General features: G+C 39.8%; 1 protein-coding gene across 2 annotated transcripts in view; it reads left to right on the forward strand.

Moving 5' to 3' along the window:
• The first annotated feature begins 352 nt into the window (after positions 1–352).
• The window catches only part of LRGUK (leucine rich repeats and guanylate kinase domain containing), a 59,131-nt gene continuing 42,940 nt past the window's right edge, over positions 353–16,543 (forward strand). For both annotated transcript variants that reach the window (XM_074168645.1, XM_074168646.1), the window contains exons 1-9: positions 353–568; positions 1,714–1,821; positions 2,924–3,005; positions 4,060–4,160; positions 4,924–5,005; positions 8,388–8,512; positions 12,347–12,490; positions 14,722–14,802; positions 16,210–16,296. In XM_074168645.1, the coding sequence (XP_074024746.1) occupies positions 353–568; positions 1,714–1,821; positions 2,924–3,005; positions 4,060–4,160; positions 4,924–5,005; positions 8,388–8,512; positions 12,347–12,490; positions 14,722–14,802; positions 16,210–16,296 (1,026 nt within the window). The remainder of the gene's footprint in view (positions 569–1,713; positions 1,822–2,923; positions 3,006–4,059; positions 4,161–4,923; positions 5,006–8,387; positions 8,513–12,346; positions 12,491–14,721; positions 14,803–16,209; positions 16,297–16,543) is intronic.

The following is a 16,543-nucleotide window of genomic DNA, read 5'->3' on the forward strand; positions in this document are numbered from 1 at the left end:
CTTCAGCGGCAACATGCAGATAGCAGCGAACACACTCCTCTCCCTGCTGTGGAAGAGAGACAAGGAGAGGGGGGGGGACGTCATGGCACGCCGTGAGGGGACCGCCCGTGAGGTGGACTACAACTCCCAGCATGCTCTGCGGCCTGGCGGCCCCCTACGAGCGCGCCCCGCGCAGGAAACTACAATTCCCATCCTGCACCGCTTTGCCTGCCGGGTTTTTAAATTGGCGCGAATCCCTTTTTTCCGTCTCCATGACAACAGGGGAGCAAACAAGATGGCGGCGGCCTGTTCGGAGGGGTGACGGGCGGCGCTCGAGTGCGAAGCACTCCGCGTCCTGCTCTTATTACAGCCCATGGCGGGGGGCAAGGAGAACAGGGGAGAGGGCGGCATCGGTGAGCTGCCTGCCCCTTCTCGTGGGCCCCCGCAGGACCCCTCCCAGGGGATCCCCGGGGATCTGTCCCAGGACAGGCCCAGCCTGCAGCAGCCACAGCTCAGCCTGCCTCACCAAGAGGATGAGAAGGAGGAGGATGGAGAAGATGAAGAGGAGGAGGCCGCACAGCGCACAGAGGTTCAGCTCAGTGCCTCCCAGCTATTTGGGGAGGGTTGCCCTCATGAGGGAAGAGCCCTTTCCCCCCTCATTGCTTAGTGTAGTTGTGGGGGGAAAGAAGGGGGAGATGATGGGGGCACCAGGTAGTGTTTTCTCATTTCCCCAAAGAGAGAAAAGGCTGGTTTGGTCTCTTTCCCCTCACCTCCCTTTTCTGCCTTTCTTTAGGGTCCCTTCCATCCCCATGGTGTCCAAGATTGCCCCTCTCTCTCCTTGCTATATAAAGACTAAGGATAAGATGGCATATAGATAGCCAAATTAAACCCATTTCCTGTTTATATGCTCAGCCTTGAGATTCAAAAAGCCTCTGGACCCAAGTGAATTTTTTCTCCCTGCTCTGCAGGGCTCTAAAGTGTCCACTGCCACAGCATTATAGCCTCATATTTTTACCTAGTGGAAATGCATCTGTAGTTTCCACTGCTATAACATGAAGGTGCTATAATTTAGATGATTACCATTTGAAACATTATTTATCTTGGTCCCTAGATTAGCAATTGTTGTGTGACTTCTCCAAGCTCATAGGAATTTCACAAACCATTGGCTTATTTTCTCATTAAACTTATGCAGTGGTTCATTAGTGCCATCTGTCAAGTACCCTCTTTGGCAAAGACTGTTCTCTGAAGAGTAGCGCTAACTGCTCATGCTGAACAAATTTAAAGGGCCTCCAATAATGTGCATATTGGGGTACAACACTGGGGTTATGTTAGTGCTGATTTGCTGAGATGTTAACATCCATAATCAACGTGAGTTTCATGGCTCAACATCTCTGGAAACAGGTCCTGTTTAGAGCTGTGCATTTAAACTATAAGGTAAAAAAAAAAAAATTCCAAGCAAAATATTGTTGAACCTTTTTAAATGTATAGAGCTAGTACGTGACATGTTTCCATTTATCTGTTTTGAGGGCTCTATTCATCATTTTTCCTAATGTGTAGTGCCTTAGTAGGGTGATGGAGCACTCAAAGCAGCGTTTGATTGAAGACTTTTATTAAACTCTGTTCCCGGTTGCATCCCAAGCAGCCCCCAGACTCCACCGAGTGTGGAATTCTGTTTCATAAATCTCCCCTTAATCCATTCCTCTCCCTGCCCTCCCCCTTTCTGGTGTTTTATAGGGTCAGTTTGATGGAGTATTGGATGAAGACACCGTGGCTGAGGGACTCCACAAGCTGGGGCGCTCAGCCCCTGGTACCGAATATGTTTATCTTAATCTGTCACTTTCAGTAAGTATGAGCAAAAAACATCATTATAAAGTGCTTCTCTGCTCAAAGGTTTCCTCTTTTCAACAGCAAATAGCTGGTCTAGTAAAAAAAAAAAATTGAAGAGGCAGATTTTTGTCTCTACCTGTCAATGCCATTTCACGTACATGGGACTTTTCACAAGACACAGCATGGCACCTGCTGATGACTGCCATTTCGGTATGTTTTTCTTCACTTACTAGCAACAGCAGTAAGATTTTTCCTTACCCAGTCTTCGGGTGTGAAAACAAAACGTATCTTCCTGCCTCAGCCACTGGAGGAAAAAATAGAGGAATCACAGAATGATATGGGATTGAAAGGGACCTCTGGAGATCATCTAGTCCAACCCCCCTGCCAAAGCAGGTTCACCCAGAGCAGGTCCCACAGGAACGTGTCTAGGTGGGTTTGGAATGTCTCCAGAGAAGGAGACTCCACCACCTCCCTGGGCAGCCTGTTCCAGGGCTCTGCCACCCTCACAGGAAAGAAGTTCCTCCTCATGTTTAGATGGAACTTCTAATATACAAGTTTGTGCCTGTTACCTCTTGTCCTGTTGCTGGGCACCACCAAAAAAAAAGACTGGCCCCATCCTCCTGACACCCACCCTTTGAGTATTTATAGGCGTTAATCAGATCTCCCCTCAGTCTCCTCCAGACTAAAAAGACCCAAGTCCCTCAGCCTTTCCTCATCAGAGAGATGTTCTAGGCCCCTAATCATCTTTCTAGCCCTAAACATGCGAAACACTTGAGAATGCTGCATTCATTGTCCCTTCAGAAAGTTAAAATGGTTGTGTCTTTTAAAGATTACTTCCTGCCGCTCCCTTTTCTATGCAGCCTTGTTTTTCTGGCATTTCTCCTAGCTACAGCTCTCTCTCCTGGTTGTGTTTTCAAGTCGTCTTTTGACGTTTTCTCCATTCATGGCTGATCTGCAGGTCTAACATCACTTTCTGTATATGTCATCCTGTCCTGACACATCCAGCTGGAGGGTCCTTGGGGCCCCTCTTCAATGTCTCCCGCTACTGCGTATCTCTCGGTAAAGCGGGTGAGGTGACACAGCTAGTTATTAAAGTCTCTTTGCTTTATTTTTCCAGGGTCGTGAGTTAAGTGACATTAACATTCTCTCCAGATATGTTCACCTAGAGAAGCTGGAACTTTCATATAATAAAATTAATGGTATGTAGTAAATACACTAGTAAATTCTTGGGTTGTGAAGTCATTTAAGATGAGAAATGCACTGTACCGTGGAGCTTTAATATCGCAAAGCCTGGCCTACGTTTTAATGGTGTAACTACTCCAGCTCCACAGAATGAGGCGATGGCTGGATCTTCCTGAGAATGATGGATGGAGCATTCAGACATCTGCACCAGCATATGCTTATCAGTGGGAACATGGAGATTATCGTCCAGTTTATTGTCCAAAGATAAAACGAAAGCAAGCACGTCAATACAAGGTTAAGGCTGAGATTTTTACATGTGCAAATGCCATAATATTTAAAGTTACGTCTGGTACAATTTTCCCAGCCTCGAGCTTTCCTTTGTCAAGGTTTCCCATTGGTGAGAAAATGTAAAAAATTCTATTCTGGGTTTAAAAAGGTACCAAATGGAGACTGGGGTAAACATCATCTTCTACTCCTTCCCTCTCCCTCCTCCCCAACTAATTTTTTAATTTAACATCAAAAGGAATAAGCTGCATTGGGCAACCTGTTGCATTATTTCTTTCGAGTTCATTTCACTGGAGGTGTTGGAGCTCAATAATAGCAGCACTTTTGTAAGGTGGCACTTCTCCGGGCTCATTTTGCTGACCGTTTGTCTGTGAAGGCTGGCTCTGAACAGAGCGGGGACTTTTCCATAGCAACTAGTCATTTAGTCTTCAGCAGCGGCCTAAATACTTTTCTTCACTAATTAATAAGTTAGGACAGAGGTAGTCTCTCTGTCATTCTAGAGGTAGCTGGAATATAAAACTATATTCTGGCTTATAGAGAAATCAGTTTACATAACGGAAATTTAAAGTAGAACTTGAATGTTCTTTTTGGTTTAGAAACCATCTTTTTTTCTAGTAGAAGGTGCTGATATATCTGATTTCTGCATTTCAAATGTCACTTTCTGAATGCATAACTACAAATTGATTCTTGATTGCTATTGGACGTAATTATCACATTTTTACATGATGATCTCTGCGTTTACCTATGCATTGACGTACAGGATTTGATGTTTTGTTTTGTTACTAGATCTTTCGTGTATCAATCACATGCCTTACTTACTAGAGCTGAATGCTTCCAACAACAAATTGACTACATATTTTGCTTTTAAACCACCTAAAAATCTCAAGGTAAGTTGCAAAAAATGCATTTTATAGGTTTAAATTCAAAATGGTTTTCTAAATCTAACTGAGACATTGTATTTGGACGTGTACAAAAGCCAATTTTTTATGCCTGCCTTATTCTTCTTTCTTACAGAATTTGATATTTTAATAGTTTTTCCAAATGCTTGGGTAGTTTACACTGCATATTTCAGTCTTTTCTTTTCTTTTACACACTGAACCCTGGCAGCCACGGCAAGGTGTATTGTACAGCTGACTGTACTAGCCAGAGGGAAATATAGCCAGAGGTTTTTTCCTTGCTTGTCGAATTCATCAGCCCTTTAGTGGGACCAGTTTCTGCCTTTCAAATTGACTGGTGCCAGTCTGTGTGCCTGTTGGGTCCCATGTGCCAGTTCTTCCCTTTGCTGGCTTTTTCTTGTCACCCACTTTGGGTTATAAAAAGCAGGAGGTTGTTTTAAAATATGACCTTTATGTATTTCTCTGCCTTCCCTGTTAGTTTTTTTTTTTTTTTTAATATGTATGCATAATTACAGGACCGTTAATGATAATGTCATCGGAAGAATGTGTAGTTTTGGAAGTTCCCAAATTGGGAATTCTATGTGTCATAATAACGAGCCTTTTTGTCTACGTCCCAATATTAATATTAATGATCTTTTTCTTTCTTCCACACCCTTGATCGCACGTTTAATGTAACAGCTGTTTAGTTTCACGAGACAGCTGTAAGTGCTGAAGGAAAAAAAAATTAACTTTCTGTCTTCTTTTTTTTCTTTAGGAAGTAGATTTTTCATACAATCAAATACCTAAAATGCAAGATCTGTCAGCATACCACGCGCTTACTAAACTCTTGCTGGATTGTATCCTTTATGGAAACTTGAATGGGAGAAAAGTTGCTTGTTTGCTTTCTGAACAGCTGTTTGCTGCAAACAGATACCTGCTTTCTTTGTATTTTTCCTTCGTGTCAGTTTTGTCTTTAGAAGGAAGATTAAACACTGTAATTCTGGTGGTGAAACTGATCTTAATTTACTTGAGCACATGTAGCGTTAAAGGTGTTTGTGTGTACATCTGAAGTATTAGCCTGCTAGAGGAACACAAAAAACCCTCTGATTTGCATCATGTTAAACCGAAAAAGTGAGATGTCACACTGTCTTTGCGTGGCGGAGGTAATAAATAATCCCAGTATTTTTATGTAAGAAAGGTTAACAGGAAATCCCTTTGGAACACTAAGCTCCCTTAAATGAAAAAGAGGCATGTTGTTTAATCTTAGACGTAGCTAATTACTCAGGGGCTGTGGAGGACAAGGCTGTTTAATGACAGTGAAGAGAATCTTTAGGTGAGAGAAAACTTCCCGGAGTATGCTGGGGAATTACACGGAGCCAAGGTGTTCTGCACCCATCTTCCACGCTCTCACTCTGGTACCCAGTTTGTGGGAATAGAAACACTATTCTGGCAGAAATCAGATAAACGTGAACCTGCAGATTAAGTTTCTTCATTAATTACTTCGCCAAGGCTGTCCATAGTACTCTTAGTGTCCCTAATGATTTTCCTAGGCTTTTCTGAGAGGTCTTCTGGAGTTTCCTGTTGACATGCTGCTTTATTACAATTGCTTCCCGAGGGCTCGTGAACCTTTTCTCTTTGCATCATAAATTGCATCTTGATTTTCTGCTCTCCAAAGAGGAGAAGACAGCAGGCTTGTGCAGTTTTCTCTCTCTCTCTCTTGTTCTCAAAGTAGCCCATTACCAAACGATATTAATACAATGCTTTTTTCATGTAGGAGCAGATAAAGCATTTCCAGGGTGTCCAGGTTACGTTATTCACACGTTTTACAAGGTGTGCAGGTGACACGATTCTTGTCAGAAAATGGCATTGAGATGCTATCCCTTTGCAATTCAAATTTTCCACCGCAGAGCAAAAACCATATGGCAAAATGAAAAGGGTAAAAAAAAAGATCAGAGATTTGTATTGTGGGTCTGAATCAGTATTTTTTTTTTCATTTGGTTTCAATGCAGCAGCGTGCTGTCCCCAATTTCTTCATTTGTCAATGAAGATGCTGCTGAATGGAGGAGAAAAACTGTTTCATACATACAGTTGCAATGGGACTCTCTGAACTAGAAGGAAAACGAGTGCAGAATTTAGAAGTGCAGAATTTAGAACAGCAAGTGGCACCGTTCCTAACCCATGTCAAGCACTCCTCGCCGAAGACATGGCAGACAAAACAAGCTGTTCTTTGTAATCCTAAAGGAAAATACTATGTTAAATATCAGGCAGTAGCAGAAATGTTTGGCATGCGTTTCTCGTTGACAGTAACTAAGCATTTCTTACCATATTTAAGTGAATTAGGATGCAGATGGTAAGGTCATTTTAACTTTTTTTTTTTTTTTTCTGACAGGTGCACACACAAGCACACCTGACGGGTTTATAAATGAGTTTTCAAGGAGGAAACTGCCCAACCCAGAAAGGTAGACAGCTTGGGCAATAATGTCTGACAAAGCATTATAGTCAGTCATTAAAGAACTAAAACTGATTATATTAGGTTTTAGTGCTGAGCAATTTGCTGCCTCATATTGATGCTTATGTCTTAAACAATACTTTTTCCTCGCCAAAGCTTTTCCTCCACTGTTTAAAGAGAAGCGGTCTTCGCATTTTACATGTAAATCAACTACTATCTGTCAAATATCAGTGCCTGTGGATGATTTTGGTTTCTTTTCTAAAATGATAGAGACAGCCTAGTGTGAGGTCCTACAAAAAGATAAATCTGTGCTTACTAACTCATTTCTCCTCCTCTCCCTCCCCATCTCAGGCTGTAAGTGTAGAACCGACAGAGCGTACAATGAAGTCCCTCTGTAGGAACACAGTAAGGAAAAACAAGAGTTAGGTCACGGTTATTGAAGAGCGTTCTGTTATCCCTGCCGAAAGCTTACATTTTGCTTGGAATGAGCTGGTTTTGCTCATTCAGACTGAGAAGGAAAAAAAAATCCTGACAATTTGTCCACTGCCTGGTGAAACTAGAAACATGAATGAAAACTCCCTTCCCACTGGTTGCAGGCAGAGTTCATTCTCTCAAATCGATTAAAAATGTTTTCTTCTGTGATTGACTAAAAGCATTTCTCTGTGTCCTGCACATTCTGGCTATATTTTTTTTTTTTTCAGTTATATTTCTTAGGTTTTTTTATGTAGTTCCAGTTTGGACACTTAGAATACAGGTGCAATTCTTCTTGCTTGTCTTCAGCCACCAAAGAATTAGATGCTCAGATCAGAGTTACCTGATTTCTGTAGAGTGGAGACATACAGAGTCAGGTACCTCTGCAGTTCATCCTGTAGTAAGGGAACAATCTGAGATAGCTTGTTGTCAAAGGAAACCTGCTTTAAGGAATCTGGGTAGTTACGTTAATGCTGAAGTTTGCTGAGAGGAATCCTAACTACTTTTACTGCTGCTTCTGAGTTTAATGTTAATTTGAAATACGCTTTCCCCTTTTAGTACAGATGGCCAGTATAGAACAGGTATAATTTAGAGTGTAAACCGCCCCATGTAGTACTATTGTGTGTTAATTGGCTAATTTGTATATAATGCTTGGAGGTCAAGGTCAGTTTGGAGCAATGTTAAGTACTCTGTAAACGTAAAGATATTGCACATTTCTGTGATGGCTCAGCCATGTGCCTGGATTCTACAGCTGACCCAGCATGACTGGTGCCCAGTTAAAGTCAAAGAAATAAAGACCCCTATGTTTTAGCCTGCACCCGTAGAATCATAGAATCTTTGTGTTGGAATGGACCTTAAAGACCATCTAGTCCCACCTCCCACCAGACCAGAAAGCCCTGTCCTATCTGGCCTTGAACCTCTAGGGATGGGGCAGCCACAGCTTCTCTGGGCAACCTGGGGCCAGTGCCTCACCACCCTCACAGGAAAGAATTTCTTCCTAATATCTCATCTAAATCTCCCCTCTTTAAGTTTAAACCATTACCCCTTGTCCTATCACTACACTCCCTGATCAAGAGTCCCTCCCCGGCTTTCCTGGAGCCACTTTAGGGACTCGAAGGGGCTCTAAGGTCTCCCTGGAACCTTCTCTTCTCCAGGCTGAACAACCCGAAAGCTCCATTCAACCTGGCCTTGAACATGTCCAGGGATGGGGCATCCACAACTTCTCTGTTCCAGTGTCTCCCCATTGGCTAATTAGCTACTAATTCTTTCTAAGCTTTTGTGTTCAGTTATTTTCCTTAAATGCAAACACCTTTGTATAGATAATAACATAGAGGAGATAAGAGGACTGGAGAAGTGCCACAGTCTGACTCATCTTAGTTTGTCACACAACAGACTCATTGCAATCGGTGGCCTCAAGAATTTACCTATCAAAATACTCAATCTGGTAAGAAAAAAATAATTCTAGTTGTTTTCCTCTCTGTCTTTTATCAATATACTAATGCCTTAATAAATGTAATTAAATTAAATGTAATTACATAACACGTTTTCAGACATAGGTGTCATACTGGACACACGATCATAGAATCCCAGATTAGAAGGGACCTCAAGGATCATCTGATCCAACCTTGCTTGGCAAAAGCACGGTCTAGACAAGCTCCTCCAGCTCCCCATCCAGCTGGATCTTGAAAGTGTCCAAAGTTGGGGAATCCACCACTTCCTTGGCGAGATTATTCCAGTGGCTGATTGTTCTCAGAGTGAAAAATTTTCCTTTTGTGTCCAATTGAAATCTCCCCAGGAGTAACTTGTACCCCTTGTATTTTCCATGTGACTCCTTGTAAAAAGGGAGTCTCCATCTTCTTTGTAGCCACACTTTAAATATTAGAACATGGTGATATGGTCTCTCCTAAGCCTTCTTTCTCAGGGCAGAACAAATCCAATTCTCTCAGCCTTTCCTCATATGGCAGCTTCCCAGAACTTTGTTTTACTAATAATCATAGAATGATACAGGTTAGAAGGGATCTGGGAAGGTCATCTGAGGCAGCTTCCTGCTCAAAGCAGAGCCATCTTCAGTGGAGGGTGCTCAGCACCTTATCCAGCTGGGGTTTGAATTTCTCCATAGATACTTTGCATTTGCGTTGGGTACGTTTTGTTACTGCTTAGGTGATGCGTAAGAAGTTACATACTATGCAGGTCCCACAATATAAACAACAAAGATTTATTTTTAAAAAGTACATTTCCTCATAAAGTTGTGTTCATGGTAGCAGTGGGCTACAACTGGAGAGGGAAAAGCGAGGATGGAGAAGCCTGCGTTCATTTTGTAAAACAAGTCAAGTTTAGTATGCAAATCTGATATATCATTAAAGGATCTTTGTTTTTCTAAAATCTAAAAATTGAGAAAATCTAAACAATTATCTAATGAGATTGGAAGCTTTATATTGCCAGCTTTGCATTAAGATATCTAGGGTATATGTACTTAAATACAGCATTTCTAGATGCTATAGTGGGATTTATCGTATCTGGCTTCAGATTTCTGCCGTGTAGACAACTGCAGGTGAGCCAGTTGTTCTCTGCAGCCTCAAAAGTCAGTGGAGAGAAGCGGACACTTAAAATATTTCATTATTTTGACCCAGCTGCTGACAGCTATGCATCAGGTCTTGGAAGCTCCCATTTCTCTCTCTTGGGTTATGAAGATGGCCAAGGGTAACTAACCAAGATATGGACCTTTCTGTCAATGTCTACGCTTATTTGCAGGCATCTTACTCTTTTACAGGTCTTGGGAAGGCATTTATCTTAGTGTTCCTCAGTTCCATGTTTGTAAAATATCCTTAATACCGACGCTGCCTTCTGCATCATTTGAGATACTTTGAGAGCCATCCATATAGAGGTTGCGCAGAAACACAAGCAAAACCTATTTTTAATGCAATTCAGTTGGTATAAAATACAACAGGCTACTTCTTAATAGGTTTTACTTTTTAATAACGATTTAAAAAAATATTTAATGGGATTTTTAAAATGAGTGCCAAAACCCTATACATAGAAATATGTGCATATTTGCTACATTAGTTTTAAGCACCTACATAAATATTTTAGGGAAAGTGAATGAATCCTTTATCAAGAATAGAAATATTCTTTTCCAATCCTTTTAAAATTTTAAAGATTTTTCTTCTGGTCTGTAGTAATTGGTATAGAAAAGAGTAACTAAGGTCTGTACCCATCAAGGCCTGATGGGCCCTTGTACTTATTACTGCTTTGATATTCAGGAATGGTATTCACATTTAAAAGTGGACTGTAGTATGTTTTGAATAATATATTCAAATAGTTTCAATAACGTATTTTTAATATATTTCAGATATATAATGCCTTGGGTAGCTTGCAGTTATGCCCTTAGTGGCAATAAAACTGAATTTTGTCTCAGTTTTAGTGGATAAGATTAACTCGGATTGGCAAAATCCTGTCTAAAAGTTCTGAAATGAACTAGAGGAGTGTGACAGTCTGAGCTGACAGGAAGATCTTTTCTCTAAATGCTTTCTTCGGGGAGAACTACAGCAAGTCGCTCAACCATTGTGTGCTCTGATTTCCTCATCTGTTAAAAGACCTGATAATAATTCTGTTACTAATGGTTATCTGCTCCGTAAAATGTTTTGGAGGTTGTGTTAACAGCTAAGCCTTATTAATATGAAGGCGTTCTCCAGTTTGGGTTCTAACATGCTGATACGATTATTTATACAACTGCTTGTCTTTTTTAATTAGCAAAGTAGATAGTCATATGGAAATTATGTAAATAGACAGATTTTAGCCTAGCATTTTCTTTTACTAATTAGAATAAAATGCAGTTCTTTTTTTTTTTTTTTCATGGGACCAGCCATCCCCTCTCTTCCCATTGATTCAGCTTTCTTTTCCATTTTCCCTTGAGCTTTTTAGGTTGAAAGACTAGTAAGGTCTGAAGTTTGGAAGAAAGGCTTCAAAAACTGTAAATACTGCCTAGCTATACCAAAAAGCCTTTATTCTGCTTATGTTTGCAAAAAAAAAAAGTAGTGCAGCTCTAATGAACTGGACTCTTAGGAATTTTGTGGTTTGCAAAAAAGGGATCGCTGCACAAATCCCTTTTGTTCTCAGAATTTTATGTGCACCTCTTGCATAGCGTTTTGCACCTAGAGCTCTAAGCTGTATCCTATTAAACAGAGGTCTAACGAAGAACAGGAAGAGCCTCCATGCTATTAATAACCTAATTAAACATTTAAAAGTCAGGAAAAATGTCAAGGACAGACAACTGGATTAACATTAGAGTCAGCTGGCTTATTTATTTCAATAGTTCCTAAATATTTATTAATAGAATATGAGGCTTCTAAGCTTTCAGCACAAGGTGATGCTGATGGAAAAATATAACTCGCAAGGTTATGCAGAAAGAATCATGTTGAGAGGCCATCTGGGTACGTGTGGCCACTGGGACAAAGATGAGTGCAGAACCAAGCATGTTATACCTGTTTGGAGTTTGTAGCAGAAATGAGTATATGATTTGTGAGGCCCTAAGAAATGAAGCCATCTGGTGTCCAGTGATAAATGTAGGTCTTCTGCCTTGTACCTTGTTTGAAAGGAATGTAAAACACTGGTTGGTTATGAATTCTTAACAGCTTGGGTCGTTTGTTGTGTTAGAGTCTGGATGAACTTACAGAAAGGTGGGGTTTGGGGTTTTTTTAACATTTCTCTGCATGCTGTCACTGACGGTAAATAAAATCTGCCTTCAGTTGTTGTGCATTAGGATGAACTTGTGTATCCTAGAGATATTTTTATAGACTGCCTGCCGTCCAAAGAAGACAGTACTGTATTGTTCTGCCTTAATATTTTCATTATTTATTCTGTAATCATAAGTGTAAATATAACCATGATTACAGAGGGAAATTCTATGTATTTATGTATATATATTCTATACTTTTATGTGCATATCTATTTTCTATATTTTCAGTTGGATAGCGACAGGAGTATCCTTTAGCCGGTATCAGCTTTAAAAGAATATTAGAGCTCTTTTTATTGGTGTTGTCTCTTGCAGCTCTTCAAGGTGAGTTGAAGACAAGCTAATCAGAAGATGGTTGATTCTTTTTTCCTTGAGCAGTACGGACAGCTGTAATATGTCATTTCAAGATGAAGATGGGGCTAATTCATAACAGGCGTCTTTGTAATAGGATTCTCAATAATAAAGTGAACTCCGTTCTTCCTCAGGAATGTTGTTTTCCATCTGTAGAACTTTATCAACAGTTTTTGTGCTTTCATTTCTTCTCAGAGCTCTAACCAGATTGAGAAGATAACTGGGCTGGACAGCTTGAAAACTCTACAGAAGCTAGACCTATCTAGCAATAAAATATCTAGTCTAGAAGGCTTGGAGGAACATGATCTACTAGAGGTGATCGACCTAGAGGATAACCAGGTAGCATAGTTAATATTGATGTCAGCTTTTTCTAAGAATGCATAATTTATTTATTTTTCTCTAAAATTCAATCCCTTTAAGGCTTAATCAAAAAATCTTACAGCACTGCAAGGAATGAATATTAGAAAAGATGACATTTTTTCCTTTGGTGTTTCACTCCAGTACTGTTTCACATGTTGATTGATAGTGTACTCCTCAGGCCTTATTTAATATCTCTAGATGGGTTTATCTTTATGTAGGTATCACTTCTGTGGTATTTAGTGCTCACATCCATAAAGAACTAACAGTGCTCCCTTGAGTGGATAAGATAGGGATGAGTATGCGGCTTTTTCAGCTTGATTATTCTTGAGGATCTTTACTTACATCACAGCTTTTCTACTGCCAGGCCTCAGGAGGGTTTGCTAATATCTCTCGGCCCAATTTTATGACCCCAGATTCTTCTGAGCTCTCAGCTGGAAACTTCCTGTAAGGCAGAACTGCATGTACTCTATTGTAAACTGGCTTTTGTTATGCAGCAGAATTTTCAGTGGAAGTACAAGGATACAATCCAAGTGATTTGTATTTGAATTTTGAAACCCAAGCCATATATACATTATACTTTTGATATTGAGCTTCCAGGATCCTTAACTGAAAAGATCGTCAATTCATGAATCATTTTGACATCAGACAGATCTGTATGTGAAAAAAAAATATCTAAGAAAATAAGAAATAAAAATATAAACCAGGAATTGAACATTTTCTGTCTTTTTCCCCCACTTGCAAGATACATATACAGGATTTAACTCAAGACACTGTGAATTCTTTTTCTCACTGTGTTCAGGTTGACATTTAAAGGTACATCAATTGCACTAGGCAGGAAACCAGCTAATAGTATGGTTGCTATTAGCATTAATAACACCACTTCCATTGCCTCATATAGTTTCCAGTGTTCTTTACGGCACGCAAAAGCTATTAACTTTAGCTCATCAAAATTTGCCTCTTTTAATGATGTTATTGAAACTGTTTAATGAGTCACCATTTTTTTGAACGTTTCCTTCTGAAGAATAATTTGAAGAGAATTTTAAGTAATTAACACAGAAAGATCTGAGTTACTTCAGCTCACTACCACCCAGAACTTAAACGCTTGGTTTTTCAAAAATGCACAAGAGGTTTATCTGCAAACCATGTCTCTCGTATACATGTTGAGTAATTTTTAAAAGTTGACAGTTGGCATTCTGTGATTTATTTAGGAAACCCATCCAAACAGCATCTAACTTGATCAAAACTGTTCCACAGTGGGCTTCTTCTTATCTCAGAATGAATATTGGGTAGGCTATAGTTGAGATTTATGTTTTTAGACACTTTACATAAGAGGAGTGTAAGTTAGGGATAGAATCTGAAGTCTTTTGGGTTCAGTCTTTCAGCAGCGGAGGAAAACCAGCTATCCCGACGAGGCAATTCATCCCAGCCTACTGTAGATTAGGTGACCTCTGGAACTGCCTCTCCCCACTGATTATAAAGTGAATTAAAGCAACTGACTTGGGCTAACTTAACAGATGGCTAAAATGAAGTGACTTGAATTCCATTTGACCCGTTTTGTTTTAATTACAACTGTTCGCTCAGAGTCTAGCATGACTTTGACTAATCCCATGTAACTTCTAATGCTTATCTGATGTGCCTGAGTGCAGCCAGGTGGGGTTTCCTTTGTGGATGGAGGAGACTTTAGGTGACTGCATCACCCTCTGGACATGGAGGAGACTTTAGGTGACTGCGTCACCCTCTGGACACAGACAGCCGAGGACAACTCTGCTGATGCTTTTCAGTCAAGTACTGCAAGTGGGGCAGGATGAACTTGAGCTCCAGAGAAAAACTCTTAGAAGGATTTATTTTTTTTTCCTAGTCAACTGAAGCGCAAATATAACTGTAGAATTGCCTCGCTTAAGCACATCAGCCACATAAAAGCTAAATGTGTTAGGGCTTGACATTTGAAAGAACTGGAAAAACGCAGGTGGTTTGAAATTGCTGTCTGCATTATGCTGCTTCTCCAGCTAACATCCAAGTTGTCTGCCTTTTGTGACTAGAAGAGCCTCATTGAATGCAGTTAACATGTATACCCATTTTGTGAGTATAATGAATTTTTTTTTTATGTCCAGATTTTAAGAGCAGGGATTAAAATAGGGTGGGGTTTTTTTCCCATAGTTATCGTGGATTCTGTTGCTGCTGATTTATGCTCTGTTTCTGTCACTAATTAGATTGCTGAGCTGCGTGAACTTGAATATATTGAAGATCTGCCTCTCCTCAGAGTTTTAAATCTTTTAAAAAATCCTATACAGGTAAGAAAGAACTAAAGATGAAGCCAAAAATAAGAACCTAGAACTGCTGTTTTCCATCACACCAGAATCCAATTAGCCTCAGTTTCGGCCTCTGAGAGTGGCCAGGTCATTTCAGGGAACGAGTACAAGAAATAATGAGTGATGGTTTCCCTGGAATGTTTACCCACCTTTGTGTGGGAACATTGTCTGAACCAAACCTGCGTGTGAATCGTGATGTTTAATATCTGCATAGCAAATCCATGAGTTTTATTAATTCCATTTGTGAATCCATTTATGGGTTTTTGTTGGGAAAGAGAGCCCTGTTTTGTTTGCCTTGAAAGTCTGTTCTCATTTGTTCCTGAGAAAAGCTCAAAGGAACTCAATAGTACCCCTTTTAAATCACGTGTCTCTGGAATCTGTATCTTGTTTTCTTCTTTAGGATTTGCTCAGTTCTCATTTATGGCTCCCATAATATTCCTCAATTAATGAATTAAACATCCATTTTATCAACAACAATGACATTTTTAAAATATCAGAAATTCTGACTTTGCATTTGTAATTTGTTCTGAGTGATCAAAAGATGGTTCTATTCCGACTTTTGTGATTTCTAAATTGTGTCTGAATTTTACAGTTATTTCCAGTGTCAGAGAGAAGGAAAAGGTTCAGGGTTTAACTTCTCCTTCCTGTAATTGCCAGTTTTGTATTGGCTTCCATGAGAACGGTCTGTCGTGGCACGCAATGAAATTAGCATGAAAAAATACCCGAAATAGGCTGCCTCTGGTCCTCCTTAATCTGAAGACCGTTTTCGGTTTAGATGTCCTTCCCCTAAGCAAAGTTTTATCTTCTTCCTTTTGATTACTGTTCTAATACCTTACACATGCAACAATGATCTTAAGACAGCTGTCTGGATTTCAGTTGTTTTAACAGGACCTGACTTTTTAGAACTAAGAAGCTTCATGAACTTGTCAGTGTCAGCTTTTAAATTTGATTTTTAATTAGTTTTTTTATTGTCTCAGACTTAACAACCTATCTTAGGATGAAATTTTAATGCAAATTCTCTTTTAAACTTCCTATAGTACTAGTAAGGTAGAAGTATTAATCATAGTTTACTGCATAATCCCAGTATGGATAACACTTTCGGTTCTTCCTAGGTCCTTCCTAGTGTTCCAGTGGGTGTGGTGGTGATTTTTAAATTCCCATCTTGACCTTTTAAATAAGGTAGTTGCAGAGTTTTGAACAACTATGAGCTTTTACTGCAGAAACTAAGCTTGTGGTGGGGGGCCAATCTGTACAGTGTATTGACATCCTTCAGGGTGAAAAAGCTTTTTATGTTGCATTATATTAAGGCCAAATTAATTTCAACCGATATTAAATATTTGATTGATGAGGTGAAGTACTTTATGTTCAAGTGGAAACTTTGTCCTTCAGGAGCAGACAGATTATTGGCTCTCGGTGATTTTCATGTTGCTCCAACTAACAGATCTGGATCTGAAGAAGATTTCAGTGGAAGAAAAGGTATGTAAACATCATATCATTCTGGAATTTTTCTAAATAGAGAATATACAAAAGCTGTGCTTGCAAATGTAGCTTTGGAGTCATTTGGGTGTGACTCTGAAAGTTATAATGGTGCTTGTTTCCCATTCTACTCCATAGAGTTTTCAGTTTTAAATCTCCCCAAAAAACCCTGCTCAGAGCGTTTACGGTAACTTTCTATTGTAATAGAAACCTTTCCCTCTTGTGCCTCTTTTACTGTAATTTTGTT

Source organism: Numenius arquata, chromosome 2 (genome assembly GCF_964106895.1).
Source record: "Numenius arquata chromosome 2, bNumArq3.hap1.1, whole genome shotgun sequence".
Lineage (NCBI taxonomy): Eukaryota > Metazoa > Chordata > Aves > Charadriiformes > Scolopacidae > Numenius > Numenius arquata.